Consider the following 12,915-nt stretch of genomic DNA (forward strand, 5'->3'; position numbering starts at 1 on the left):
ATGCATGTCATTACAAAAGTCAATCAACAGCATCTCTGGTAGAAGGGAAAGCTCCAAGGAGCCCCTCAAATTAATAATCATCTCAGGTTAACATGTCTAAAAGCTTAGATCAACACCGTGCAACATGACACTTCTCTTTTCCTTCAGTGAAAAGCTCAGTACCTTTTCTTCAGAGGCAAAATCCACTTCAACAACATTTCACTCTTTCTTCTCCTTTGTATCAGTTCAACACAAGTTGTAGCCACATTTAAAGAGAGGTCCATGAAACTAATGGGTTAAAATGGGGCTGGGTGTGAGCAAGGATTTTAACCATTTCAGTGACACTTCAGAGGAGACCTCAAACAGCTGTATCAGCACAGGAGCAGCAAATTGCACCTTCAACAGGGTAGCAGGTGTGATCAGGGCAGGAATTTTTCAAGTCAACTCTACTGCCAAAGAAAATTGGTCATGTAACTACTCCATAAGCAGCAAGTTGAAGAAAGTTTCATAATTAGAGTCTCCAGCTTGAGGTTTGAGGCAATAAAACCATGTTTTGTTTGTTTTCAAAAACCATCATACCAGCGAAAATCAGGTTTCACTCTGCAAACACAGCCCTTGCCAGCAGAAACTATAAAACTGCTCCTAAAAGAGGTTCTGAAAAAACACTCCAAGTAATTGTGGCTATAATTGATTTAGAAATTCACACAAACCATCATACAACACTGTCCTATGGTTGAAAACCACAATAGTTACTTGGCCAAATTATGTTCTATATTCCTGATGTCACTTACTTAGCAAATGCTTTTCTTTAATAAATGGCATCGTTTCAAGCATCTGTTTAGAACAAACAAACACTAAACAAAACACAAAAGCCATAATGATAAAAAAAATTCCAACTCTTCTGAAGGGAACAACTTTATAATATCAGTTTAGCTCCTGAAAATAGAAAGCTTCTAAAGGACACCATCCATTTAAAAAAATCCTCTTTAAAAATATACAATTATCAGGATAAAAATATCAGATTCAGTACAGAAAACCACTTCAGTACAGTACCACTTCAGTACAGAAAACAATGTACTTCTTCAGTGCAATGTAAAACTGTCAGAATAGAGTAAAACATGGGCGAGGACTGCTAAGAATGCAGTTAAGTGCACAAAGAACATTAGGACTGTAGGTAAGTAAGGGACTAATCATAATAGGTATCAAAGGACAATGCTAACAATGGCTGATACAACACACCAAGAATACCTGGCATCTGTGGCAGAACCAAAATTCAGAACATGGCTCTGGATATCGGGCATGAGGCCAGTCACTGAGGTTGCAACACCTCTCCAGCAACAGTGTGGCTTGTTTCAAAACTAAAGGAACTGTAACACCAGCAGAAGACTGTAGTCCCTGGGATACACACGCTTCCCCACACGGTGTTTCAGCAGACTTCATGACACCCAGTTCATCTTCACACGTCTTGGAAAATTCCGCTGTGCGCTCATAACGCATGTTCTCACCTTATGCCCTGCCCAAACAGCAGGAGACAGGCTCTCTTACCATGAGAGGAGGTAAGATGCCTGGGGGATCGGCTTGTAATCTGGGCTAAGCCAGTAGGAAAAATACTTTAAAGAGATAGTACATCCATACTGGGTCCTGAGAGTTTAGGTCCCTTTGGGATAAGGTGGAACACACATGTGTGCCAAGGCCCAAGCGAGACAAGCGGCAATCCCTCCTCCAGCTTCTCCAAAAGCTCTAATTAAGATGCTCTTTACTCACCTTTATAGTTATACACTTTCCCTCTAAGGCTCTATGTGATGCAGGATCTCTTAATCAACTCCACCGGCTCTGGCCAAGCTGCAGCTAAGTGGAAGGAGCTTCACAGGGTGACCCTGACATCTGTGGCATCTACTTCTACCTCCTCAGGAAGAACATCTCCAGCCAGTGTTCATCAGCTCCATCTTCTGGGACGAGAGAATGTGGACAAGACTCAGACCAAATCCTGCTGAGTGGTCCCTACTTTTACATTTCTTGACCCACACTCCTCCTCCTCTTACCAGCTGTTGCCTGGTTTCTCTTCATTCTCTTTTTCTGTAGTTTCTCATGCTCAAGGCCTCTAATGTTTTATTAGGAATAAATTGTTATCTGTCCCTAAAGAAAAAGCCAACAGAAACAATGACTTGAAGTGACAGCTTAAAGAAAAGCAAGAATAGGACACTTCTCCCTTTTCCAGAGTGTTCACCTTAGATGCCAGATGTTTGACCTGTTTGTTGCCTACAAATGTTACTAGCAACGAAAACAGGATTAAAAAAAAGTGAACTTTTAAAGTTCAAGAATGTTCTACCTTGGAGTGCAATATAGAAAAAATAAGTTAATATGCAAATGAAATAAATCTGCCTTTCAATACTAAATAAGCATTTGGATAATGACATTGGTAGATTCAGAAGAGCAATCTTTTGACAGAAAGCGTGCCATAATAACAGACAAAATGTAGATAGAAATTGAACCGTTCTTAGGCATTAGAGCAATTTGTATGAAAAACTGAAGCTAATTTTGCATCTGATCATCAGTCCTCAAGAAATTCAAAGAAAAAAACCAACAACCTGCTGATTTGCAAAAGAACTAGCAGACACCATAAGAACCATTACAAAGCAGCACACACCCTGAACCTCGCAGGCGATTCCACCTCCCATTAAGCTGCTTCAGCCTCATGCTAATTGCAAAACCTATTTGTTTTGCAAGTTGATATTTATATAGGCCATTAAAATAAGCTAAATGTTTTAGCACCTTATTTCACTCTGAAGTTCAGTTAACATGAACAAGTACCACTAAAATGTAGATTTTTAAGCCAACAGAGAGAAAAAGTCCTCGAAAAGTCAATGAAACATATCTCCCTTGATCATCATGACACTTGTTGGAAGCAAATACCATGATCTTTCAAATTGGTTTGGCATGATTTCAGCTACACAATGCTTTTTTTCCTCTCTCTCTCACCACCTACCCTGTTTTTCAATGAGAAACTCTGATTAAAACCTCCAGGTTCCACATTACTCTATGGATCACTTAATAAAATGCTTGAATACAGGTAATTTGCATTAAAAACTTCATCTTAATAATAGACTTTGGTGCACTTAAATCACATTTTCCTCTGTGCAAAGTATGGCTAGATTATCATATGCTTAACAATTAGAATTTAAATATACAATAAACCTATTACTGTTATCTGCTAGAAGACAAACAAAGAATTTCAAACTGTCTAATATCATAGTAATCAAAACTAACCTTAATTACTATTACAACGCACCTGCTGATGTATCTGAGTACAGACACCCTTAATTATGTCATTTCATGAGAGGGAAGAGCAAACGGATTCTGGGCACCGGCAAAATATTTAAAGTTTCCATCCTCATGCCAGAAATGCAGTTTCCTTTGTTTTAATTTCTTGAACCACACTGAGCTGTGAAATCTCTGGGTTTACAGACGGGTGCTAACAGCAAGTGCAGCAGGTTAACAAGTGCATACTTGCTGGAAGCAGCATAACCTGAATGAAGTAAAATAAACAAAAAGTTCCTGACATCCTCTGTTTAACCATTACAGGATTTTAACCGCAGGACAAAAGTTAACAAGACGCAGAGTGATAATAAAGCTAACGCTTACATTTACAAATTACCCATCAGATTAGACACTCATTCATCTAATAACATGCCAAAAAAGGATTTTCTATGCCTCTTGTTTTAACATCACAGGTAAGATATCTTACTGTCATATTTCAGTGTTAGTCTATCACACAGACACCATACCCCTCAGAAGAAATATTCAGTGCAAGGCAGAACAGTAACAGAGGTCCATTTATCTCTAACACGCAGTGTATTTAGATTCCTCTATGATTTTCTGAAAGATTTTCTAAAACCCTCAAAACTATAGATAGATGATATCCTAATGTAAAGGAACACTGAAAACAAACTGGTTGTTTAGTCTAAAGTAATAAAAATTGTGGCTTAAAAAAAAAAAATATAAAAACAACTACAAGACCAACCCAAACCAAAAAAACACAAGGTGTTTCCACTTCTCTACTACATGGCAAAATGGCAACCGACACACTTAGACTAACCCTTCCTACATGTGTATCTAGGAATATACACTCATATCACCAGCTAGCTACGATTACAGATGAACACCTCTGGGCAGGGAATAGCAGAAAATAGTTCAATGAATGAAAAAATGAATGACTTAAAAGAAACTTTATTTCTTACCGTAAATATATAATTGGCAAAAAGAGAACTGAAACTAAATACAAAATGAAAAAAAAAAAAAAAAAAACCAACTCTTCTAAAATATTACTGTCTTAAAGATCCATATGATAAGTGTGGAGATGGAAAGAAGTAATGTTTTGCTATATTTTTCTTTATCTTTATATAACACTAAAAGCTTGAAAAAAGCCAAGTCCAATTGCTGGTGCTAACATCTCCTACTAAAACTTCAAGCCTTGAAGTAATTCTTTTCATGAACAACAGCAAACAGGAAAGGGGTTGTTTGGAGTAATAATTCTTCCAAGAAGTTAGCAGGGCGAGGTCTTAGGAAACTGTTGAGTTAATCTAAGAGCTCAATGCTAAGAAAAGAGACTCCTTTTTCTTGCCACCTCACCATTTAATTGCCAACAGTGCTTTCATCGCTTCCTTTGTATCTGTCTGTTGCCACCTGACACCTCAGTGCATTGATTTGGCATGCAAAATAATTACAGATAACCCAAAGGGATAAAAACCACATAGTTTCCTGCCTATGTAAAACAGCTTATCAATGGATGGGAAAAACACCAGAACTGTAACCCATTAAGGGTCTAGGAATAAAAACATCTTTTTCAACAGTACAAGTCAGCAGATGGGTTCAGCTGTTTTGTGAAACCTTATTCTTAGCGGACATCACTCTGCTGTGACACTAAAGAAACAGCAAGCAGGACACCAAAGGAACAGACTCAACCAAGTACCAAAGAAACTGTCATCTACCTGTGCCGAGCCCAAACACAGCCAGGGCTACCCTCATCTGTCTGTATTCACCTTATTATCCAAAACAGAACATGTGGGTTTTGGAGGAAAATTTTTTTGTGTTTGCATAAACAAAATGGGGTCCTGATTCACAACTAGCCCTCCTGAACACAAGGATAATACAAATGAAATTACACAGATGAACGTGCATAATTGTTTCCCCGTCATATCATATCAAGACAAAAAAAGGAATAAAAAAAAAGAGGGTGATTTTATCTTTCAGTTTTGCAGCTCCTCAGAGAACACATTTCTCACTTACCTCCTCACAATTCCACTGCTACTTTGTCCTCTTTCACATTCCCCAGGAAGCATTTCAGCAACCTCACAGCACAGAAACTACATGGTAGGAAAACACTTGCAGTACAGCCTGAAACCACAGCACCACAGCTCTGGGTTCCCCAGCAGCAGGTCAGGCAGCCCCTGTATGATGGCTGCTCTCCAGCCTCCCCCCCAGCACACCCCACCTGCACGAGTACAACTGGCAGCACAGCTGCAGTGAACTGGATCAGGAAGCCGATCCAGGTTAATTAAGTCCCTTCTGCTTTCCCTTTTCTGCGGGGTTATTTTTAACCTAGATCAATCTCAAATTCAGTTCACCTTGTTGTCTCATAAATAGCTGCTCCAGCACACTTGAGGGCACAGAGGCAGGAAAAAAGTGGCAGGGAACAGAAAAACATAACAGCAACTGCAAGAAACGTTTACAAAAAAACAACCTCTGTCTTTGTTACAGGTGCAAAGTAAGTGTAGCACTGCAGGGTAGACTCTTTGCCAAGTTCTAGCCCTAAGTTTCACAAGTTTATATCAAAAAATCCCCACCGACTCAAGGTTCCGAACACTGAAAACTCTGCAAGCTTAAATCACCAGAAGCACTGATTGAAAATATATACTTGGATATGGTCCGGAACCTACCTGGTGCATAGCAGAGACAGCATCCTTTACATTCTTTATTAAACTAACTACTGTAGTTTAAAAAAAAAATAAATAAAACAACAACCAAACAACAGAAAAGCCAAACACCTTCTGGGCAAACTGACCCTTCACAATGTCTACAGTAAGGATGCAGGCAAAACACATGAAATCTGACAGCCAGCCAAAAGCCTTTCCACAGCTCTGTCCAAAGGAGAGATGTGTCAGTTACAGAAGATCTTAACTAACTGGAAAAGACTCCAACAGCCTGACAAGCAGTGTGGAGCACAGCTTGCCACTCGGGCAGGGCAGCCTGCAGCACCGTCACTTGCAGCATTGCCTCCTTACGGTTCTTACACTTCTCTGTCCACATCCTGCTCCCTGTTAATTTTTGCAGCACAGACAGAGCCTTAATTACACTAAGGAACAATGTGACTTGTCAAAAATATGAGAAACCTGAGTATTTTTCAAGATGTTATTTTTATTATTTCTACGAACATGGATATATGGGTAAATAGATGAAAACTAAAGAAACCCAGCAACAAAAAACATCAAGTAGTTTAAAACATTCTGTCTTTAAATCAGTCTGAGCCTGTAGTAAAGGCCTAACTATAACAGCTAAATACATAAAGTAATTTATCACTTGGGGGTCTTTCTGACCTTTTGTTATGCTACCAGGTGGCTATGATTTACTCACTGATAGCCTCTCTCTTTGCTAGTCCAAGCTGTGAATAAGCATTTTGGTTTTAATTAAAGCAGAATTTTAGGATGGTGCATAAAGGCCGTCTTACATTGCTGATTACAACAAAGTAATTTTAGATATTTCTTCAGCAAGTAATTATAACTACTCCTGATTTTCAGATGATGGAGTAACATATTGTTGAAACCTAATTGATCAATAGTGAGACAATAGAAGCTCAAAAATATAAGGAAATAAGCTTTAAACATGTTTTCTAGAGATGTTATCCATACAGTCCATTCCAGGATCACTGGAATATATATTGTTAATTACTCTTTATACAATACATACTATTGCTGATGTTCTAAAATGTGTAAACAAGGCTCCAAAAGTTATCCGTTCCAAAATCAGACAGTATAAACACAAAGCAAAAGAAAAAATATGCCAGTGGTTGAACAAAACTGCACTCGGACTAAAAACACTCAAACAAGGGTCTCTGGATAAGTGACAGGGAATCAGCAAGCTTGGAACAGTAATGGGCACTGAGCTTTTCATCTCTACTTCACCAATTTTAATCTAATCAAGGTCAGCAGAGTCAGAGCTTTACCTCATCCAGTCTTTCCAAGAAACAAACTTGTGGTCTCTTTTAACCCTCAATGAGTAAATACAGCAGAATGACCCAGCACTGAATGCACATGAAAATGAGGAGGAGGAAGAAAGAAAAACAAACAAACAAACAAATCTCAGCTCTAAGAATGGCCTCTGAGGAGGTTAAAATCTACTGGCAAAGGAAAATTAAAAAGATTACATCTTCCTGTCAAGCACATTTCAAAGGAGTACTACTTACAGAACAATTATAAGAGTTAAAAAGAGAAGAACTGACTACAATATGAACTCTTGTCATGCTGAAGATACTGTAGTGGGAACACTTGGAGGAGGAGTGAATGAACATAAAACTCACCTACAGAATACACACCACACACACTGTACCTGGTTATTTAAAGACCATAGAAGTCAAAGTTAGTAAAGTCATATTAGACTACTAAATTCCTCACGCACTGGAAGCTGGAGATCTGGCTACTAGATAAAAAGATATATGTACAGAAGTATGTTTTGAAAACCATGTAGAGTTTAAACACAGATATTAAGAGCAATTTACCACCACATATTGCTACAGAAAAAGTGGAAAAGACCATCTGAATCCTGGCTAATGCAAGTCAGAAGCCAAAACTGTGTGGTTTCATGATCTTTTGGAAGAAGATAAAGTACACAAATCTTCCAGTCACCAAAGAGTGTATTCCAATCACCAGGTCTCTAATTCAGTTTGATGATTAAAAACAAAGAAACAGACAATATCACAGCTAAGTGTTCTTGAATCCAGGAAAACAAACAAGCAAAACACTGTGATTACTATTTATTTCTAAACAAATTTCTTGCTGTTATGTATGAAATTACCTTGCCTATCTAAAGAGGCAAATAATTCAGAGCCATATATAGTAACTACCTCGAAAGTCTGTATTATCAAGTTATCTAAAGAAAAAAAACCCAAAACTTTCTGCAAGCTTTACAGTTTTCAGGGCTGACATTCATTCCTGCTTAGAAAACAGTCTCAGTAAAGTTAACATGTTGCTGATTCATATAAAACCAATAACAATCTTGAAAGTAATAGATCTACTTAGTGGATTAAAGAAAATACTATGTAACGTTTTTCAAACTCTGAGAGGTGTTGTAGTTAAGTTTCTTTTATGTCGCATGGTACTTTAACAAATGTTTCCAACATAATGGAATTAATAAAGGTAACATTTTCCTACATTAATTGCAACAAGGTAGCCTACCTGTGGCCTTGTTTTTATACATAACTTACCACACATTGCAATTTTGAACTCATAGGTTGCAAAATAAGTTTTCTCAACTACTGTAAATTGAGCAGCTGAAACAAAAACAACAAGCAATTAAGTGCATACTTAAATGAATATTAGGATGAGGTATTAAACTTAGAGAAACTTTAAGATAACTGACAATTGTGTCTCTTCATAACTCAAACGAAAAATACTTATTATTCTAAAATACCCTCAGAATTCATAGGCTGCTATACCCTGTGGAAAACCATGAACCCATTTAAAACACGTAAATAGTTTAAAATGGCCACATTACCCTTATGCTTCTCAAAGGATCACTTTTAATTTTGGTGCTCCAAAGCAAAACCCAGAACAGAAGGGTTTAGAAAGAAAATCCTGACAAGACTACTCTGAAGCTTCCCATCTTCTCTATATCCATCTACATATCTTGCCCTCCCTGCTGTGTAAGCCTCATCGACTCTTTTTGGTGGCCAAGCTTAAAACTTAGCAGTATTCACATTTCATTCACCTGCAACTTCTGCCTTGAAATACTCTGAACACTTGCTCCATTCTGCTGCTAGCATTCACAAACTGGCTTTATTCCTCTTGACAGCCTGAGCAAAGTAACAACTACTGAAGATACGTTAATACGCATGGAAAGCTAAAACAAACAACAAGAATATAAGGGCCACAGTCAGGTGAACAGCGTTTACTGTGCTGACCACAGATAGTGAAAGCGGTCTCAAATTACACTCCATGAACTAGTACGCCTAGTTATCAGTGGAAGCTGCGTTACCCTTCATTGTTCTTTCAGAGACCTTAGCATGTCCTTGATCCACACAAAACCATATGCTCCATGCTTGGATCAAGGGTATGACACCACTTTTACAAGTCAAACCTGGATATTTTCTGTTACCGCTTCATTGGTGTCCTGAAGTTTGGAATAAGTGCTACTAAGGGAAATTAACACAAAAACAGGAAAACTGTCAACAATCTAAATACGTATCAGAAGTATTAAAGCTGCATCACATTTTATGTTTCTTTAGTTTTTAGTTGCCATGTATTGTATTACTAGATTATACAACTTCCACTGCCAGCAAACCAAATACTGCTTCTAATAATTTGAGTATAGTATTCATATACTATTGATCCTCCATAGTAAGTGAATCCTGGTCTTTCCCAGCAGTACGTCAATGATGATCAATTTCTTCTCCTAGTTACACAAGTTGCATCATTACAGAGCTTTTTTGCTAAATACACTGAGTAAATGAACATCTGAGCCTGATGTCTCTAGCAGCATTTCATTTGTAAACTCTAACAAAGGGAGAGAGAGAAGTTCTGAAGTAAACTCCTTCCGCAATTTAAAAGTCACTGTATAAGGAAAGAATTAATTTAAATTGAAGTAAACACTGCATGGTGTAGTGTTATTTAACTGCATAGACTAGTAGCAATACAGCTACTATGAAATACAAAATCCAGTGTTTTGTGACCTGAAGTATTTTAAACAATCCACCCTCTCTCTCCACATGTATCTTTATAGGTAGGCTAAAATACTTCCTATCAAAAATTGATGCACTCCGCTAAATAAATAAAAAACAAAACCACTAAACAGTAATGGTCAAATACTCATAAAACATTCGGATTGTGAAATCTATAATAATAATGAGATAAGGCGCAAGAACTGAAAGGGAAAACCACACCGCAGAACTGGGTCAGTCAAGCTGAGCCCCTGGTCCCACAGCTGGAGACAAGGGTGCAGCTCCAGGACAGTGGAGGAATGCTGTGTGGGCAGGCACTGGCCTGTGCACATCGGGTGACCCCAGCCTGCCCTGGACCTCAGTAGTAAACACACAAAAAGTAAATAAACTGGGGAAAAAAATAAAAAGTAACTTCAATACTTAAACTTCTTTCCATTTTAATAACACCCACGGCATTTCCAGTAACAAAAGGTATTGTTGCTGGAACACTGAGCTTGCACAACTGGCTGCTCTTGAAGGCTTGTCTTTTATCCATCACAAACATACTCAAAGTTTTCCACTAGAAGCAAAGTAGCGAAGTTAAAACTTACTAAAAATAGAGTCTGTTTTGTTTGAGGGTTTTTTTGGTTGGTGTCCCCCCCGCCCCCAACAGCTGAATTTACTTTATATTACCTAAAGATTACGCTGAAATACTGAAGAAAAAAAGAAAAAAGAAAACAGAAAAAAGAAATAGCAAAAAGCACCCTGTGATGGCAAGTTCAGACCAAAGCTTTTGTCTTCCATTTTACCCGGGGATCAGGAGAGCAGCGTTCGCACCGAGCGCGCTCCCGAGCGATGTAAACACGCCGCGGGGCCCGGGCTGTGTCACGGGCCGCGGGCAGGACCCGCGCGGTCACCGGGGCTGCGCGACCCGGGCAGGCCCAGCAGTTTCTGACCTACATTCCCCGCTGCGGGACGAACCCTCCCCGCCGCAAGCGGGGCTCGGCGCGGCGAGCGGCCTCCCCCGCCGGCAAGGGTGTGTTCAGGGGTGGGGAAAGCGAGCCGGCCGGAGCGAGGATGGAGGCTGCGGCTGGCGGAGGCGCTGACACCTGCCCGCCACCGCCACCCCGGCCCCGCCAGCAGCTCCTCCTTCGTGGGGGACGGACACCTGCTGCGGGACAGCCGGACGCGCGGCCCGGCGGCGGCCTGGGCCCGGCGACCGCAGGCGGATTTATCCCGCTTATTTCCTGAGACACTAAAGCCGAGGCGGGCGGGAGGGAGCGTGCCTCGGCGGTCGCAGGGGCCGCGGCGGGCTCCCTGCGGCGCCGAGCAGGCCGCGCCGAGCCGGGGGCAGGCGGGCGGCCGGGCCTGCGCGGGGCGGGGGGCTCGACGCCTCAGCCGCTAGGCCGCGGGGCCTGCGCCGGCGGCGCGGGGCGGGCGCTGCGGTCCCGGCCCGCCGGCCCCTCCTCGGGGAGGGGAGCCAGGCGCGGGGCGGAGGCCGCGGATCCCCCTCACTCACCGCTCTCGATCTCGTTGCCCTTCTTGGCGGTGGCTGCGTTCCCCATGGCCAGGCCGGGGCGGCGGGAAGGATGCCGGGCGGCTGCAGCGGGCGGGACAGGGCTCGGCTGGCGGGGCGGCGCGGCCCGCGGGCGCGGCGGCGGCTGAGCTCCCCTCGCCCCGCGCTGGGGCTCTGTATCTCCGGCCGCCGCGGAGGAGGAGGCGAGCGCTCTGCCCCCCTCCCCCACCCCGATACACGGCGGAAATGACGGTCGGGGCGGTGCCTCCTCCCTGCTACGCCGCCTGCCGGGGGCGCGCGGGGCGCCGCTGTCCGCGGCCGCTGCCGCCGGGTGACGGGGGGTGCCGTCCCGGCCACCGGCCTGAGAGACGGGGCTGTGGGAGCCTGGGGCGGCGCCTGCCGCGGCTCACAGAGGGCAGCGGCGGGCCGGCTGCGCTCGGCCTCCGCGCCTGCCGCTGTGGCGGGGCCGCCTCCGCGTACCCCCGGCCGGCGCCCGGCCTCACAGCGCGGCGGCGTGGGAGCGCCCCCGCGCCGTGCCCGCCGTCCCAGGGCCCTCCCGCCCGCGGAGCGCTGCCACCGAGGCGGGGGCGAGCCGCGCCGTGCCCAAGGTGACCCCGGGAGGCCGAGCGCGCCGCGGCCCTGCGGCTGCGCCCGCCCGGCGCCGGGGGCTCGGCCGCCTCCCCCTGAGCATCCCCGGGACATCCGCCCCGCAGAGCCGCCGCCGCCGGCCGGGCCGTCCCGTCCGGGCCTGCACCCGGCAGCGTACGCGGGGAAACTCGCATTTGCCGCCTGTTCACAAATCGTATTTACATGGCTCAACAGACTATAGAAAAAATATACAGAAAGGGAGCGAGCTGCCAGGAAAGATTTTTTTTTTCCTCCCCCTTTTTGCTGCCACTCATGTCATAAATAGCTACAGCTACCGTATTGTGACTTCCAAGTCGATGATAGCTCTCTTTAAATATATATGTTTACGGTGTGAATGCTTTGGGTGTTTTAGCTCTGGAAGGAAATGCTAATCAAAAAGAAGGCTCTATTTTATGTGCCTTAAAGTGGGGTGAGTGGAGAGCAGAAGTGCTAGCCTTATGGATCACAGCCTGTGTATCTGCTGCCAGGACAATTTATGTGACACCCAGCCTCTACTGGCAGCATTCTTTCCCCAAGGCTGCAGGAATTGCTCTGGCAGCAGCCATCCTGGCTACCATCTTTCACCAGCGGCTGTCCAAATCCTCTCTTGACACCCTGTGCTGTCTACTGGTGCAGTACACGCTGTCAACCTAATACTGAATTACCATGCCCGCTGTAAGACAGGATTTTGTACACATACACTAATGTGCACTAAAGCAGATACCTCTGGGAAATTTGCAGTCTGCTCAGGCTGTGCAGCAGGGTACATTGAGTGTGAACACAGGGCTGATCTGGCCAGCACTTGGCTCCACCTAGACAACCTGCCTGGATTATCCATCTGCAAAGTCTGGGGAACACTTACCTGAATTATCATGATGTTTTGTAG

The 12,915-nt window shown here is 43.3% G+C and overlaps 1 protein-coding gene across 1 annotated transcript in view; it reads right to left on the reverse strand.

Annotated features, from left to right (window-relative positions):
• The window catches only part of PRKACB (protein kinase cAMP-activated catalytic subunit beta), a 70,311-nt gene extending 58,525 nt beyond the window's left edge, over window positions 1–11,786 (reverse strand). Inside the window, exon 1 of the mRNA XM_065841792.2 lies at window positions 11,406–11,786. Coding sequence (XP_065697864.1) covers window positions 11,406–11,451 — 46 coding nt within the window. The 5' untranslated portion in view covers window positions 11,452–11,786. The remainder of the gene's footprint in view (window positions 1–11,405) is intronic.
• Window positions 11,787–12,915: the final 1,129 nt, after the last annotated feature.

Source organism: Patagioenas fasciata, chromosome 6 (assembly GCF_037038585.1).
Source record: "Patagioenas fasciata isolate bPatFas1 chromosome 6, bPatFas1.hap1, whole genome shotgun sequence".
NCBI lineage: Eukaryota > Metazoa > Chordata > Aves > Columbiformes > Columbidae > Patagioenas > Patagioenas fasciata.